A 17,481-nucleotide genomic window follows, 5' to 3' on the forward strand; every position below is an offset into this window, starting at 1 on the left:
TATCTTCAAACTTTCACTGTTCCTTTTTTTAACATGTAGGCCTACTTCAACTTTTAATAAAACTTGTGGTAACAAGTGGTAACAGTGGTGGAAGTGTTGCAACAACTGTGAGACATATAGAAAAAATATATAAATAATTCTCACACTATTATTGAAATGGTATATGATTTTCTTGCATTGTTTAGATCATAACTTAATGATTAATAATGGTTTAATAACGATTTTTTATATTTTAAAGAATAAAACCTACACCTAAAGGCATTTGAAAGTAGCAAATATTATTGACAAACAAAATGGGACCTTAATTTAATAATAATAGCCTAATAAAAATATGTTTTAGTTTTTTTAGGCCGCTGGGGAACATAACATAGGAAATTAAAATCTCAGCCGTAAATTAGCCTAATGTTCAGCATTCAAAATGAAACCGACAGCGATGGAATGGCCTATTTGCATATTGAATTGGTCTTTTTTTACTATCTACATAATGATTTGCGATTGCTTTTTCTTTGTTCCATTTATTTTCATATTCTACTCATTTTTAATTGTAATTGTTTTTATTTATTTGTTTGTCTTTCTGGACTATTTATTTCTCCAACATTTCTAACTATCATTTGACCTAAAAGAGTAGGCTATTCCATTGCTTTGCTTCTTCGATAGCCGTTTCCTTGCAATTCCAATTATTATAATATGGACTCATCTAAAATGGTACTCTTCGACGCAAAGCTCTTGCAGTTTGAGTCGGTCACTCGCCGAGGAGTGTGTGCATTTGAGTGTGTGCTCTTTATCTGGATCTGCTCCACGGCTTTCCACGGGCCACGTCACGTCGCGGAGGGGGAAGAAACAGATTCCTGAGCTCTGCTCGAATTTCTGAGATCACATCCTCAGATCCACATCTACAGCGGACCAGACGCCGCGCTTTCCCCACTACAACACAAAAACCGGCTTTTCTTACAAAATGGTGAGAAACCTGAACACTATTTACAACCTTTTACACCGTTTAAACAACTTGTGTTGTATCCCTTTGAACGCTTTCTCTGTTTGTAATGTATTTCCTCCCTTTTCTCTCTTCTCTCCGCCCGTTACAGATGTTTCGATGTTTACCCGTGCTTTTCCTCCTGGCTGTGGTGTGCTGTCATGCCGAGGTAAGTTATATGAATCCCGCATTCATTAGCTCGTCTTTTGAAAAAATATAAAATAAAATGTTTATGGGGAAACCGGATTACTATGTCTCTGAAATCCAATTTGCGCCAAATGAACTATCGAAAAAAAACTACAAGTCCGGTCAACTACCATTAACTTAGAACAAAACAAAGCTGTAGGCTAATTATTAGGCTATTATTGTGTTCAAGCTGAACTCGGTAATTTGTTTGCTAATTGAAAAAGTTTTACACTTAATAGACAACATGTTTAATAAAGTTTACTTACACTCCAAGCAATTTTTTTTTATTTTTCTTCTGCATGGAGCGGGTCGCAACCTCATGGGCGGCGTCATGTTGACATCACCAGTTGTGCATTTGACTAATAATATTACTGCTACCACCAGTGCTGGGAATATTACTTACAAAATCTGTTACTGATTCAAAATTATGACTTTTTTTTTTAGTTAGGGTAAACCATTACAGTTAAGGTAATCAGATTACTTTTTGATTACTTTTAGATTACGTTTGACAAATTTATCTGAATAGGATAATCTTGTAGCCACCATTTTGATATAAAATGGAAAGTGAAAGAAAATATAATCCATTATTTAATGTTATCATTGATTTAGCAATGAATTACCAATTACCAATGAATTATGAATAATTTACTGCCCTTGTGAGAATAACATGTAATCAATAAAAAAAGTAATGGTTGTCTGATTACGAGTATTTTAAAATGTAATGTAATATAAATTAATTACAAGTGCTTAATTTTTGTAAATCTAAATACGTAATCCAGATGACATTTAATCAGATACTCTACCCAGCACTGACTACTAAGAAATGTTTATTACCTATATATAGTTTTGATGTGAAGTGGCAGCAGTTGGTAAACAAACAGCATACATGCAAAAACAAAAACTTTGTTTTATTTGTATTCTTTATGGATCAAAATTGACCCATAACAACCAGTTCCTTTCACCATGTCTCACTGCTTTTATTTATTTCTTTTCATTATGATTTCTTTGTTAAATATATGAATCAAATTTAACCTAAAAATACATTACATTTGACCAGATTTAGCTGCATGCACATGCTATTTAAAACGTTTACCATTCAGTGACTAAATAAATAATATGTAAATTGCATATATTAAGGAGTTGTTTATAAAGAATGTTGGACCAGCTGAGATGACAAGATGAATCTGTCTCAAAACACACATTTACATCACCTGGTTTGTGTTTGTGTGGTTAATGAACTCTGTGTGTGGTGAGAGAGGTTGGTGGTCTTTACTTTGGGAATTGAGCTGTAAACAGACAGCTGTTAAAACCAATCAGATAATAACATGTTAGTGGGTGTTTGGTCAGTGAGTTTACACTGATTTCAGTGCTCAGATGCAGCTGTTGATGGGGGCCATATGTTGTCTTTGTTAGTGTTGTGCTGTTAATTGTGTTCTTAGGCTCTGTAGTGCAATAACAACCTGCCAGGTGAGCCGCATGTAAGACACACAACAAGAGGAACTCAACACATGCAAATGCAAACATTCTTGACTTGCACTATATTTTAATTAACACTGTGAAAATTACCTAACTATTTATCTTTCGTGAAATCCAAGAGAATGCCTTCATTTTTATTTTACTTCTTGTGTATTGAAATAAACAACACACATTTTGGTGAAAGTTGTCCCCTGTGTCAATGACACATGCATTAAGAATGTACTTCCTGTGTAATACATCTGCCATTTCTCAAACAAGCACATATATATATACAAACAAAGTGGCTTTAGTTTTAAAAATGTATTGCATGAGATCACATGTTCCCAAGCATTATTTTTTAATTTGAATTGAGATCACATTTGTAGTTAGGGCATGCTATTGTATGCCAGAATGATGTGAAAGTTATTTCATGCTGACGGGCTTGATAAGAAAACACTTAAGCTAAAAGAACAGCAGCTCATAATGGGTGTCATGCAACCCGCATGATTCTTCCCTCCGCTATTCACACAGCTCATGCTGTGGTTTGTGTCTTTCTTGTATCTCACTCAGTGGGGGCTTTGGATCTGTCGGAGCTTGTGTTCCCAAAAGGCATGATGTGCTGCTTACATAGACAAGCTCTTAAATGATGTCACCCCAAATTAAAACACACTGAATTTCCTACTCCTACAAATACAGTTTGTGCTGGGAGGATTTTGTAGTTGGTTGAGTGTGTGTGTGTGTGTGTGTGTGTGTGTGTGTGTGTGTGTGTGTGTGTGTGTGTGTGTGTGTGTGTGTGTGTGTGTGTGTGTGTGTGTGTGTGTGTGTGTGTGTGTGTGTTACAGTATTGGAGTCCAAGACAAAGAAAGTGTATCTTCTTCATTGTTTGTGATTATGTGTTTTCATATAGACTGATCACAATTCAGACATTTTTTTCATTGATCTTGAATCTTCCCTATTAATTCCAATAACTCCACATGGATTTATAAAGAGAAAAAATAGCTCCAATATAAATCAAACATTTAAGAAGAAGAAAAAAAGTATATACAAATTTGAATAAAAATGAAAGACTGTGTGGATAAATTATTTAATATTCAGAATGAATTACTTATCCCATAAAATATTGTGAATGATGTAATTGAAACAAAAACCTTTTTTTTATTTTAATTGATTTTAAGCAAATACAAAAATAGTTTGAGAGTGTAGAATGATGTCATTCATGAGTTCAGAGTTAATTTGTAAAGTATTGGATGGCAGCACCAGCTTCTCTGATTGGTGATTGGTGAATTTCTGTCCAGGATTATGGGTAGTGTAGTTGTTCACCAGAATTTTTTTTTTTTCATCAAATAACTTAAACTTGTGGCATCCACAGAAGTTTATATCACTGCATAACAACCTTTTGTGGCAGGTCCTAATTGAAAGGTTTGCACATTATTACCAAACATTTGTCTATATGGAGAAATATGAATAGGTTTTTATGTTCACATCACTACAGTTGCACTCTATTGGAGGTTTTATAATTGGTAGTCAGCAAGGACATTTTAATTAATAAAGGGATAATTCACCCACAAAATTAAAATTCTGCCATCATTTACTCACACTCATACCATTTCAAGTCTGCATGAATTTGATTCTTCAGTGGAAAACAAAATAAGTTATTATGAAGAATGTTGCTAACAAAGCAGTTTTGGTTTCCATTGACTTTGATTGTACAAAATGGAAACACTGTTCAGAACATGAAACCTTATCACACACATGCACAAACACATTATCACAAACTGTGGAGAAGAATGAATTTCAGCTCTTCTCAAGGCACTGTTTTCTTTACACGGCTAAATGTAATAGCAGGGACAGGATAATGCAGTCACCTAAATCCCTTCCTATAATCAAAAACTGAGCTCTAAGAGTTTTGAGTTGCTTTCTACGTGCGTTTCTCTGCTGCCTTACAGCAGGTGAATCGACTGCGCTTTAAGCCCTGATAAAAATAGAAGTTACCAAGGGAGAAAAAAATGAGGGAGAAAGAGAGAGTGAGGTAGGGGAAAAGAGAGGTGTAGTGAAAGAGGACACTGTCAGGGTCACAGTGCCCTGTCTGCTGGAGCTAAAGTGATCTTTACTGAGAGTAATCATCCTCTGTGATTTCAACTATAAATGGAAATTATTGTTTTGATCTTTCCCAATGCAATGCCTTTGTTATTCAAATTTATATGCACCATTGCTATAATTTTGTTCCTAACGCATGCTAGTGGCTGTGCCAGAAAAGCCAGCTGCCTCGCTGCCCAGTCAGTCAATGACTTACTGTTTTTGTATGAAACCCCCTCATATGGAAACTGGTTTCAGACAGGCTTCCAAGGTACCATATCGTCATGTCTAATGATCTGGGACACATTCATGTGAGCTTAGGAAATAACCAGGGTGGTTAGAAAGTCCCGATGAGAATTGTCCGTTAGCTTTCCCATTCATCTCAATGAAGCTTGCAACCATTGAAATCTATGTAAATGTTATTGCCGAAATGTATATGTAAAATATATATTTTGTCAGAATACACAGCTACCTTTAAGAATGGCCATCAATGGTGAAACAGGATTTTTGCATCTAACGGCAGGGCTAACTGCTCAAGCTAGCCAGTTAAATTCTGACTCATGTAGGCAAATACCGAACATTTTTTAATCACAACAATACTTACTTCTCAGTATAAATGGAATCAGATTAAAACAGACTTACAGTGTATTAATTAGTTACCATTTTTATTCTTTCATTCTTTCCACCAACCGCCAAAATGCACATAAAGGTCACATCTGCTGTCATCAACCCGATGTAGGCATCTAAAAGCTGGAATACACTACACAACTTCCCAGATTTTTGCCCCCATTTACAATCTGGACAAGTCTATGCCAGTTGCTGAAAGTCAAAGCAGATATGAGTTGACAGTGTTCATAGAAAATCACAGTGCATGATGGGCACAGGCTGATTTTTTTACCTGCAGATTCCATGCAAGGGGATGTAAAATGTATGTATCTCCGTAAAAAAATAATATAAATACGATCTTCAATTCCCGCACATTCCGATCAGAGTAAAAACATGAAGTAACCAGGTGTAAATGGGTCCCATTGATATTTTGAGCTGATTTTTGTTTTTATTTGTCGTTCGTCTCCTTGCACCGAGGCACATGTTTCTGTGTGAGTGCACAAGGTTCAGTCGTGTTGCATTTGCATGAACTTAAAGTGTGTGATGCTCAGTGCTATAGTACACAAGGTCCAGTCGTGTTGCATTTGCATGAACTTAAAGTGTGTGATCCTCAGTGCTATAGTGCACAAGGTTCAGTCCTGTTGCATTTGCATGAACTTAAAGTGTGTGATCGTCAGTGCTATAGTGCACAAGGTCCAGTCGTGTATGTCGTGCAAGTGTATGATGCCTAGTGCCTAGTTGTTTAATGTATTCCAGCCTTTAGTAGACAGGATGTTACTCAAACATTGGATTTGGACTCGATGTCTTCATACCTATAATGATACACAACATTTTTCCTGTCAGCACAGTCAGTATTTATAAGGTTCACTAATGCGTTCGATAATCTCTTGCCATGAGGATTTGGTAGAAGGAATTCTTTCTCCCTCAGGGTGGGAGTCTAGTGTCCACAAACTGCTGGTCAGTCATTTATTAAGGGGATAGAAACACACTCACAGGACACAGGCAAGAGAGCTAAAAATTCTATTCTGCATTTCTCATCTTTTCTAGTCTGCTCCCTAATCCAGTTGTCTAATAAACCTGGAATTGTATATTACACTGGCTCTTTGAAAAATTAGTTCCTCTTTTGTAAGTCACTTAAATAAAAAAGTGTCTGCTAAATGCATTAATGTAAATTGAGAGCTTAAATGTCTAAAATGTTCACCTTTTTATAATCTAATCTCTAATCTCATCAGATGCTTAAGGCATGATCTGTCTTTGAATTATTTATTTGATATGTTTATTGAAATGTCTGAAATATTAATATTAAATATAAGTTGTGTGCTTTCTTAACACTACAGGAAATTGTGAATTCAGAACATCTTGTTCCATTTTAGCTGGCCCTCACAGAATCTGAACGCAATGATTGATTCAAATCTTGACATATTTCCACAGAATTGGATAACCGATTGTTATAGTATGATAAAAGTATAGTATAAATAGTTCAATTTAACACATTTGATCTTATATTCAATTCGGAGATTATTCCTCAATATCATAGAAAATGCACCAAAAAAAAATGCTGTTCACAAGATTGTTTTTGACTGACAAAAACAGCCGAATGTTAAAGTGAACTTTAGTATACAGACACTAAAGTCTTTTGTGTGTAGAACAAGGCTGATGCAAACTTTGTTGTGTTGCTCAGTGTTGCTTTTGAGCTGTATTATATTTCATACTCTTACTGAAAATCATCTGCTGCATATGAACATAAAAAACCCATTTCATACATATCCACTCTTTTCTGTTTTTATTTAGCTTTTCTCTATCTCCGTCACTGTTATCTCATGTTTGATAAGCTTTGACTGTTATCTTGATACCACTCTTTTTCTTTCTTTTCTCTCGTATCTCCTTCATCAGTGTCTTGTATCCCCTTCATCAGATTTGCATTGTTTACCATCTGTTTTCTCTCACTCGTTTCCCTTCGTCATTTCCCTCCCCCATGCCTCTCTATGAATGTGCAGTGTCTTGTCACTGGCTTTGTGCTGGTGTTTTATGGCCTTGTTTTGTATAGCCATCAGAGCTTGAAAGAGCCTTGTAATGAGAGGGAGGAACAGACAGTGGGAAGGATGAGGTGATGAGGGAAATTACAAAAGGGATCAAGAAATTTAGTTCTGCTTGTTCTGATACTGGTACACGAGGTGATACAGGGACAAAGAGAGTAGACCAAAGGAAGACGTAATAAAGAAACATTTAGCCCACTGTATTTTCTGGGTTATCCACACACAAAAAAAACTTTTTTAAGTACTTTTTGTACGCAAAATTACAGGTTTTCAATATGGGATGTGTAAACGACAGTCTCAAGAAAGCCCTGTGTAATTAGCGTCCAGCAGACCTCGACACGTTTCTTAAGGGTCTTCTGTTGTTCAACAACAGCTAGATACTGTAGATGGAGTGCAGCAAAAGGCAAGGATCTCATGTTTTTTAAAGTTTTTTTTCCCCCCTTGACTATATGTGACTACAACCAAAGATGCTTAACATAAATGTCAGCATGTTTTGAAACGTGATGTGAGCACATTGTGAACCTCACACAAGAAGTGTCGCAGAAGCACAGTGGACTGCGACTTCATGCACACGGGTTGCACTACATGCTTACATTGTAAACAATGTTTACGTTGATGTTGAGCGTGCACTTATGAAAGCTGGACAGACAATGACAGTTCATAGTTGTCCATTAGTGAATATATTAAATAGGCTACTAAATTAGTATTTTCCTCACACACACCTACCATTTCTCTTCAAAAGAAATATGGATTAACATCATGTTCACTTTTTAAGATTTAACTTTGGAGGTGTCATAAGCCGCTCCTCCACTGAAATTACCCAGAACAATTTGTCCCTGTTTTTTTCCCAGGAACTTTTTTCCCCCAGACCTGTTGCTTTCTGTGTGTCTATCTCGGTCTAAAGTACCATGAAGATTAGGCAAATTAATCCGGTGACATAGGACAGCGAGCTACTTTCCAGTTCCCGTTGGATTTAATCCTCTGAATTTAAGCTCAATAAAGCCCCATTGGTCGTATTTTTTATACTCCATTGTTGATTTGAATTGCAAACAACTCTTGTTGCACCGCAACAGATTTTTAAAAATGGTATTTGAAATAAAAGAGTCAAACTGCTGCGTGAACTCAACCCATCGGCATGTTCAGTACCCAAATACTGGAGTGTCCCTTTAATATTCGAAATGTTTAAAAACTCTGGATATACTCTAGTTAGGGGTGTGACGGTTACTATATAACCGGGAGACCGACGGTTATAGTTGAACACCGTCATTAGAACTCTATAACCGCCAAAACCGTGTTATTAAATTATTTTTTACAAATATTTTTTATCATAGAGAATGTTTAAATTGTAATATTTAAGGAGAGGTCTGTGCCCCTTTACCGATCAGCGCGCGCTTACACGGAGTAAAGCCTTGTTTATACCCGACGCGTCCGCACAAGCGCGAAGATGCGCGCAGCAAAAATTACGTGTTGGGTGCGCAGGACCGGCAAGACCCCATTTCGATTGGCTGTGTGCACGGCTTTTTTTGTAACAGCGCGCGTGGCGCCGCATCCGAGGTTGAACGACTTCAAGATGAATCTACCCGAGCTTGTACGTCTCACCGCACCGGCACCCAGTTTGCGCGTCTAAATTGCAAAGTTCATTGCAACGGTTTTTTTTTTTGTTAAGGTTTTGGTTTACTGTGTGTGATTTAATTAAAACAAAGCACGTTCATTGCAACGTTTTTTTGGGGGTTTTTTTGTTAAGGATTTGTTTACTGTGTGCGATTCATTTAATGGAAAGCACATTCATTTCTAGTTGTCTTGCTGTTAATTTTAAATAAACGTAGAGGAAGTAGGTAATCAGTGTGTGCTCGTTTATTCAAACTAAGTGGTCCTATAACAGACGAACGTCACAACGCATTCCTCCCCCGGACGACGACGGTTATGTTACGAACCGTCACATTTGACTCACGTCATAACCGTCATCACCGATTCTGAAACCAACACACCCCTAACTCTAGTTATACATTGGTTGAGGATCCAAATGCACCTTTTATTTGGGCAATCCAGAATCGTAATCCATAAATAAGGCAATAGGTCAAAACACATGGCAGATAATCCAAAAAGACGACAGAGCAGAAAAACACAAAACCAAACAGATCAAAAACCATGACTCAGGTTTTTGACAACTAGAGAGAGTGCTCAGAAATGCAGTGTGTGACACTTACAAGACTTTGCAAAGAAAAAGTGAAAACACAGGGCTTATATAGACGGAGCTTAACAAGCTAATGACACACAGCTGAACCTAATCACAACATAATGATTTTTTCAGTTCAGTGATCCAGTAAGCGAATTCATTCAAACAGCGCTAATGTAAAGAACATCAGGCTGATTACATCAGAGAGGGCAAAGAGAATAGAGACTCGCGTTGCATTTTTAATGAATTATTTCATTGTTTAGCTTTAAAAAATTGTTTCTGATGTGAAATGTCGCTATGTGAAATGATGGATGAGGATGGTATTCAAGTTAAAGACAATTTCATTGACGTACAGCTGTCGTACAATAAGCACATGAGTCTGTTGTATTGATGTGCAAACATGTGGGCCTGTTTGGTATCGCATCTTGACTTGTCTCAAATGTAAAAAAGCTCTTTGCTGTTAAACTGTACACATACTATACACTGTGAATTCTGTGCATAAATGTATTCATTATATGGCCTTCTTATATAAGCAGATCTATTCTGCCAAGACCAAACACATTAACTTTGCCATATCCATTAACATGCTAAACTATACAGAGAGTTATACAGTAAATACAGTATGTGCAACAAAAGTAGGTTAACTATGTGCAATCAATGACAATATAGAATACTGTAGACTTGCATTAGACGTCTAGTGAGGGACAAGAGTTTGGTGTTTCAGGGCCTCATTGGACAATACAACGCCTTTGCCTACTTTACCATAATACACAGCTAAAGAGGTGTTAAAGCTAGCTGAGAAAACACAACAGTGTGTATCCATTTCTGATTGAGAATACAACATCCATCTACCCACAGACAGGTCCTTCACCATATTGTGGTGCCTTGCATAAAGAACAAGGCCATTGTGAAGAATGTGGGACTGAAAACAAGCACACTTCCTTCTCTAAACACATGTTAGCCATTAACCCAGCTCTCCTAGTCCATGACCCTTTAGAGAGAATCGCAGCAGACAAGCCAGGACGGCTGGAACAGAGCCTAGATTCAGATGGTAGGCGGGAGATAGATTGAGAAAAGTAACTTGGGTGAAAGAGAGAAGTTGGCGGGATCTAGCAAAAAGCAGAAGGCTGCCTGTAATCCTGAGTGACAGCCAAAATGAGACAAAAGGCTATAGAGACCAGAGAGGAATAAAATGGATCGATTCACTGAGGTACAGCGAGAGATGGTACCACTTGAAAGGAAGTGGAAGAGGCAAAAAGAAAGAGAATGTAATTATAGCGGCTGAAATGTAGGAAATAAATTGGGAAAAAACTGTCCCATGCTGCTCGCAGTGTGCTGGCATCCATCCACCATCCTATTGCCAAGACCAGATTTGGAAACTGCTGAATGGACATTAAAATGGTGTCACTTCAGCGATAAGATTTTTTTTTAAATTAATTTAGTTATAGACATTTACTGTTCTATTGTCTGGAAATAGACATTTGTGAGGACTCATATATTATTGCAGTACTTCTAAGGTATCACTTATTGACCTACTCAAATATATGTATATATATTACATTTTTGTAAATAATTCAGCCTGGGGTGCTTAACAGGCTCTATAGTTTGTCTTGCAGATAATAAAATCTTAGATAACCAAGAAGGTCCTGTGTTTAATATTTAACCATTGCCATTTCATTCTTCATTCGTTTTAAAGTCTGGTCAGAAATTATGAGATCAATTGTGATTCTTTTATTCCATAGAGCTGTTAATCTAAGATAGTTTACACTGTTAATTTAACTAAACGTAAAAATCTTCCAGATAACATTTAACTCTTTCCCGACCAGCGTCTTTTTTACATTTATTTTTTGCTGCTGAGATGCTGAAAGCTCAGTCCGTTTCTACTTTCACTTTCAGGGAATGAGCGCATTTACATGCATGTTCTTAACCCGATTATGCTGAATTATAGTGCATCCAATCGCACAACAACTATCTGGCATGTCATTTACACCTCAAAACACCAACTTTTGTACATTAAAACTGGCGACGTCCTGGCAAGATCCTTGATTAGTTTACTGGGTTCCGTTGCTAGAGAACAACGTTCTTGCCCGCCAACCAGTACTTGTGATGTCATGTGCAAAGTATGAATTGAAATGGGAAAAAGAACGCTGTCATCTTTATTGAGTCCTGTGTACACCCCCTCACATAAAAAACATTTGCAGTTCATAGTCTCTGTCCAACTGCTACAGATGAATCTGTGTGGCTCTTTGGAACTTTTAAGAGCTCTCTCACTTTCACACACTCTGTTCCTTTGTTTGTGTGTCATTGAGAGCACACTCCTGAGGCCTCATGCAGCGCCGCCTTCAACTGAGAGCTCCATAGAACCTGGAATGCGATGCATTAGAATAGACTGACATCACTGGCATTCCATTCCAATAAAGGAGAAAAATGAGCAAGAATGCACAGATGGGACGGCATTCCCTTTTTCTCTGATGGATATATTGGGAGACCATAAACTTCATGAGCTAGTTTTGATGTCAGACGGTCTGACAGTCAGATGTTTTTTATAGTTATAATAATATAATAGCTAAAATTCATAACAGAATGCAGTGTGTTTGAGAGCTGTTGTAGTGCACCGGAAGTTTCATCTGCATATTTGTGACAGCTTCTCTGACCCATATAACTGAGATGTTTGAAACAGGACAGACTCCATTGAGAGACCCATGAGAGAATTTAACAGAGAGGAATTCCTCTGTGTCCTCACTGCTCTCACTTAAGAAAGCATTTCTATTGTCTGGAAATAACTAATGCTGTTGTCTGTGGGAAATTCAAACTGAGTTTGGCAAGAATGTCGATAGAAAATAAAAGTGGAGAGAAAAATAAAAGACAAATTAATGAGGGAAGAGAAAGAGAAGAGAGCCTAAGAAGAGAGCTTAAGAAAGGACATCATTCAATTGCATACTTTAGAGAGAACGTGTGCTCATTAGCTCTGACATCATCTTTTAAACATCAAACTTTAAATAAACACCCAGAATGCTCAAGGTTTTAGGGCAAACGAAACTGATTTTTTTAGCATTTCAATTTCCATTTAAAAGGGAAAAATAAAACTGACCTTAATTTGTCTTGCATTATTCTGTAACTACTCCAATATGCATTAAACATGTCATAATAAATTATGACTCATTCCATCATCATGAATTTTGGGATGCTTGAAAACATGTATTTTTTTATTATTATTATTTTATTATTATTACTTGATAATGCAACATTTAGATGTGGAGCCCTGAACATGACATGCAGACAAAATAAATATATATATTGTGGCCAAAAAACTGATCCAGATTCATAAAGCTAATACATACCTGCACAAATGAAATTTTTAACCTGTTTAGCTTGCAACGAGGAATTCTAAATTATAAAAATGAGATAAATAAGATATTAAAAATAATCATTTCACTGCATTCAAATATTAAGCCTTTTTAGGCTAGTTTATAGAACATCTAGATACATGTCTTTATTATAATTTCTTAACAATATACTGTATAAACAACACATTTGTGATTATATATTTATTTGAAAAAATAAATCGTTCATGTATTCATCCCAGTAATTCAGCATTCCCTTAATGTGGGACCACTTTTTCGTGAAAAATCTTATTTCGTAACCCTGTGTTAGATCTTGTAATTCCAAGTAAAAGCAGACATAATAAAATATAATTAGATATATAATTTTTGTGATATCAAAAATACTTTTTAACTCTCTTTCTTATTATCATGACCATGTGATAGTGTAGTGCACAGCTATGCATTTGAGTTCCTTGCATTCTTGCTCATTCGTGGCTATGGTGGATTGCCAAAGTTATATACATGCTGTTTGACATGCCTTTCATCTAACGCAATCAGCTTACAGTGATGCTAGACGGAGGCCTTGATGTGGTTTGTACTCTCTCATGCTCTTAAGCACTATTGCTATCTTTTTCCGCGCATCCTCTCATCCTCATTTCCAGTCTGTGGTCTCCCAGCATGCTCCTCTCTATGTGTGAGCAGCACCAGGAATAAATGCTTGGGTTTAGTGTGTCTTTGTGGGGGCAGGTCAGAAAGTCAAAGCTTGGCTTTGTCTAGAGAAAGATTGCTATACTTGCATTCTTATGAGGAAAAATCTCTGGTCAAATTCCCAGCCTACCATGTGCAACCATTTATCTACCATATCGAGCAAAGGTAAAGAATGTTATTATGTGGACTTGCAGGCACAATTGGTTTAAAACATGATCTCCTGATTGAGTATAATGATACATTAGCAATCATGAGTGGGATTAGTCATTGTGGAGGCACATTCCCACTGCAGTTTGTGTGGTCGATAAGATCTATTCACCATGCAAGCCTCTAAAACAAGCATTTTGTGCCTGTAAAAGGATTTTTTCAGTGTGTGCATGTCTAATTCAGGAGCTGATGTATGATCCTCTCAGGTTGTTTGCATTGTAAGATAAATGTGCTTTATGCAAATATATGTCATCTAGCGTCCTGGGGACAAAGTTAATGATGTTTACAAAATTAGCCTTCAGCTAGAAATTTTAATTATATTTTTTGACTCTTGGGGTTGTCAAATACATAGGGTCAATAGCATGCCACTGTTTTTGATTAAGTCATTGAAAAATACATTAAAAAACAAACTCATTCATACCGACTATGACTTGAATACAGCTCTCTTATAATGAGTTTTTCATTTCTGAATTAAAATTCTTTTTTGTGGGGCTGAAATGTTTAATTGTGAAGAAAAAAATCTCATTAAAAGCATGAAATAATATAAAGATTTAAAAAAATGTATATATTTTTTTTAACAGTGAAGTCAATGTGGCATTACCAACCATTTTGGTTATTGACAACCGAAGCCATTTTGTTGTTGTCAATAAATCCATAAACAGGAAATTGTATCACAGAGAAGATCCCAGTGGCCCCTTAAAACTGTGTGTCAAGGTCAGTAATTGAGACATTTTTTTTACGACATGGCAAGGTTAGTTCAGGTTTTCAGGTGTCAAATGAAATATCTTGCAAAAAACATGATGTTCATGATAGATAGATAGATAGATAGATAGATAGATAGATAGATAGATAGATAGATAGATAGATAGATAGATAGATAGATAGATAGATAGATAGATAGATAGATAGATAGATAGATAGATAGATAGATAGATAGAGATAGATCTTTTCCTAATCTCAGACATTCTTATTTTTCAATGACCCATATATTGTATGAACAAAAAATAAAACATTTGCATTGACTTCTATGAAATAGCTTGATGACTAGCAAACATCTGTTGTAGTTAAATTAAATGCTGTCTCGTAATACTTAGATCAGTGCGCTACACTCTTGTAAATTCTACGTTTTTACGATCATTACAATGATTTTCCCCCTGATTTCATCTGTACATCCTCTGCTTTCACACATTTACAGTTACGCCCAGCAGCATTCAGAACAGCTGAAGTCAGCGTGTTGCTGTTTCCTCGCAGGGTGACATTTATGCTTAAGTTAATGAGATGTAGATGCTCCTGGAGGGAGATCAATGGAGGTTTTCACTGGCTGGTGACATTCACTCTGGCAGAATTGACTCAGAAATAATGTTCAAAAACAGACTCCTTTGGGGTTTCCTCCCCATTTCGACAGGGGTTTTGGGTTGCATCCATCTGTGAGTCTAATCAAGCTCACACAGCTGCTGACTTTATTATGAGAAAACAGCTTTTCTAATCAGCACAACTTATCAGAATACACAGAAAACAATGAACCCTTTCGCTAAACTGACAGCGGCAATGAGTTGAACCCAATAGACTCTGGAAATGGTTTCCTGGGTTTCCTTTTTATCTTGGTTCAGTATCTTGAATTTTGCATGTGGCTGGCATCAAATCTTTGAAAGACATTCAGAGTTTCATTTGAAGCAAGTAAACTAGACATTCCTTTAATGGATATTCATAAGATGTGTTCCGTTTTCTGACTCATTTCTGTCAAATAATCTGTCATTTTACTTGTGGATTGACAGAAATTCTGATTACAAACTCTTACACATCGTTCATGAAGCGACTCTAATGCCGTTATTTGAATTTCAGAGAGTCTTTTTCCATGACAGTTTATTGTTGTGGTGTCACTGATTTTATATTCTCTCTCCAGCACATTATTAATAATAATAATTATTCATTACATTTGCAAAGCGTTTTTCTCGGAACTCAAAGCACTTTACATGGAAGGGGGGAATCTCCTCAACCCCCACCAATGTGCAGCATCCACCTGGATGATGCGACGGCAGCCGTACTGCGCCAGAACGCCCACCACACTTAGCTTACTGGTGGAGAGGAGACAGAGTGATGAAGCCAATCAGTGTATGGGGATGAATAGGAGACCATGATGGACAGAGGCCACTGGGCAAATTTGACCAGGATGCCGGGATTACACCCCAACTCGAAAGACATCCTGGGATTTTGTGACCACAGAGAGTCAGGACCTCGGTTTAGCGTCTCATCCGAAGGATCGTGCTCTTTGACAATTAAGTGTCCCCATCACTCTACTGGGGTGTTAGGACCCACACAGACCACAGGGTGAGCAGCAAGAATTAGAACAAAATAAAATGCAATTGCTGCTTCATGATGACTAAACGTCTAGCAAACTAGTTCCAAAAGGGGTTTTTTACAGTCATGTCTTATGCTGGGTTCAGACTACACAATATCTTTGTCACATTTATTCATTTAGCTGACGCTTTTATCCAAAGCGACTTACAATTGCTATATATGTCAGAGGTCGCACGCCTCTGGAGCAACTAGGGGTTAAGTGTCTTGCTCAGGGACACATTGGTGTCTCACAGTGGATTCAAACCCGGGTCTCTCACACCAAAGGCATGTGTCTTATCCACTGCGCCATCACCACCCCTGTCTGTTATGATAGTCACTGTGTCACATTATGTGATTTTGACTCCCAAATTGTTGTCAATGGACAAGAAACATGTCAGATTACTCGTTGCTTCCCAACCAATCATCGCTTTAACGATGAGTGTGATGTCATCAAGAAGGCAGAACTAGCGACTAACATCACAAGAGTGTAAATAGTTGTAGGCTACTAGCCTAATGGGATATCCAGTACCCACCAGGTTAAAGTGCTTTCGCTATATCGTTCGTCAGCATTGATCTTTTTTCACTCTGTTCTGGTAGTCCCGCGAGGAAACATCATAAAGGCAGGAATATTGATTCATAGCTCCACAAACGTTTTCTTCATTGCATAATTCAACCTAGCAGCACCAATACAGTCGTCTCTCTTCCGTTTCGCCATGTTTGAAAGCTGTGTACGGAAGTGCTTCTGTGCTCCTATTGGTCAATGTCACAGATGTGACTGAACCCGTCATGGAGGACCGGAAAAAAAGTTAAACATGCTAGTCTTTCTGTCGGGACATTGTGAGGACGCAGGACGTTGGTTGTCGTCCACTATGACAAGATGAATATACAAGATGAATTCTTGCACCCCGACGCCCATTGTTGCTTACAAATCATCACAACACCAAACGCCAAATGGATTGTGCCAAAATTGGGCTGATATCGTCTAGTCTGAACCCGGCATTAGAAGACTCATTTGGGAAACCTTTTAGTGAGATCTTATTCTTTGATCTTAAAAGAACAATTTTTTTTCTTAGTGTGAAGAACATTTTAATAATCTAAGGAACTATTTTCCACTATAAAGAACCTTCGCGCAATGGAAAGTTTCCATGGATGTTAAATGTTCTTCATGGATCCATCAATGCCTGTAAAGAACTGTTTATCTGTAAATCTGTACTCTGTGTAATTTTCTTCTCGGTATTTACTGTAATCATCTTCCTGCACTCTCATTCTTTCTTGTCCAGTACAGCCATCATGTTTTACCAGTAGTATCTGCTGTAGCTCTTTGTTTTCGGACTGTTCTGATCTCCCCCTTCAGTACTCCAACACACTCTCCCTTCCTCAGTCTTTCTGTTTCTATTC

General features: G+C 37.2%; 1 protein-coding gene across 1 annotated transcript in view; it reads left to right on the forward strand.

Annotated features, from left to right (window-relative positions):
• The first annotated feature begins 728 nt into the window (after positions 1–728).
• Positions 729–17,481, forward strand: part of fstl1b (follistatin-like 1b) — a 50,257-nt gene continuing 33,504 nt past the window's right edge. The window contains exons 1-2 of the mRNA XM_077216758.1: positions 729–958; positions 1,086–1,142. Coding sequence (XP_077072873.1) covers positions 956–958; positions 1,086–1,142 — 60 coding nt within the window. The 5' untranslated portion in view covers positions 729–955. The remainder of the gene's footprint in view (positions 959–1,085; positions 1,143–17,481) is intronic.

This window comes from Siphateles boraxobius, unplaced genomic scaffold (assembly GCF_051911475.1).
Source record: "Siphateles boraxobius isolate OS27281-9 unplaced genomic scaffold, OSU_SipBor_1 7, whole genome shotgun sequence".
NCBI classification, from domain to species: domain Eukaryota; kingdom Metazoa; phylum Chordata; class Actinopteri; order Cypriniformes; family Leuciscidae; genus Siphateles; species Siphateles boraxobius.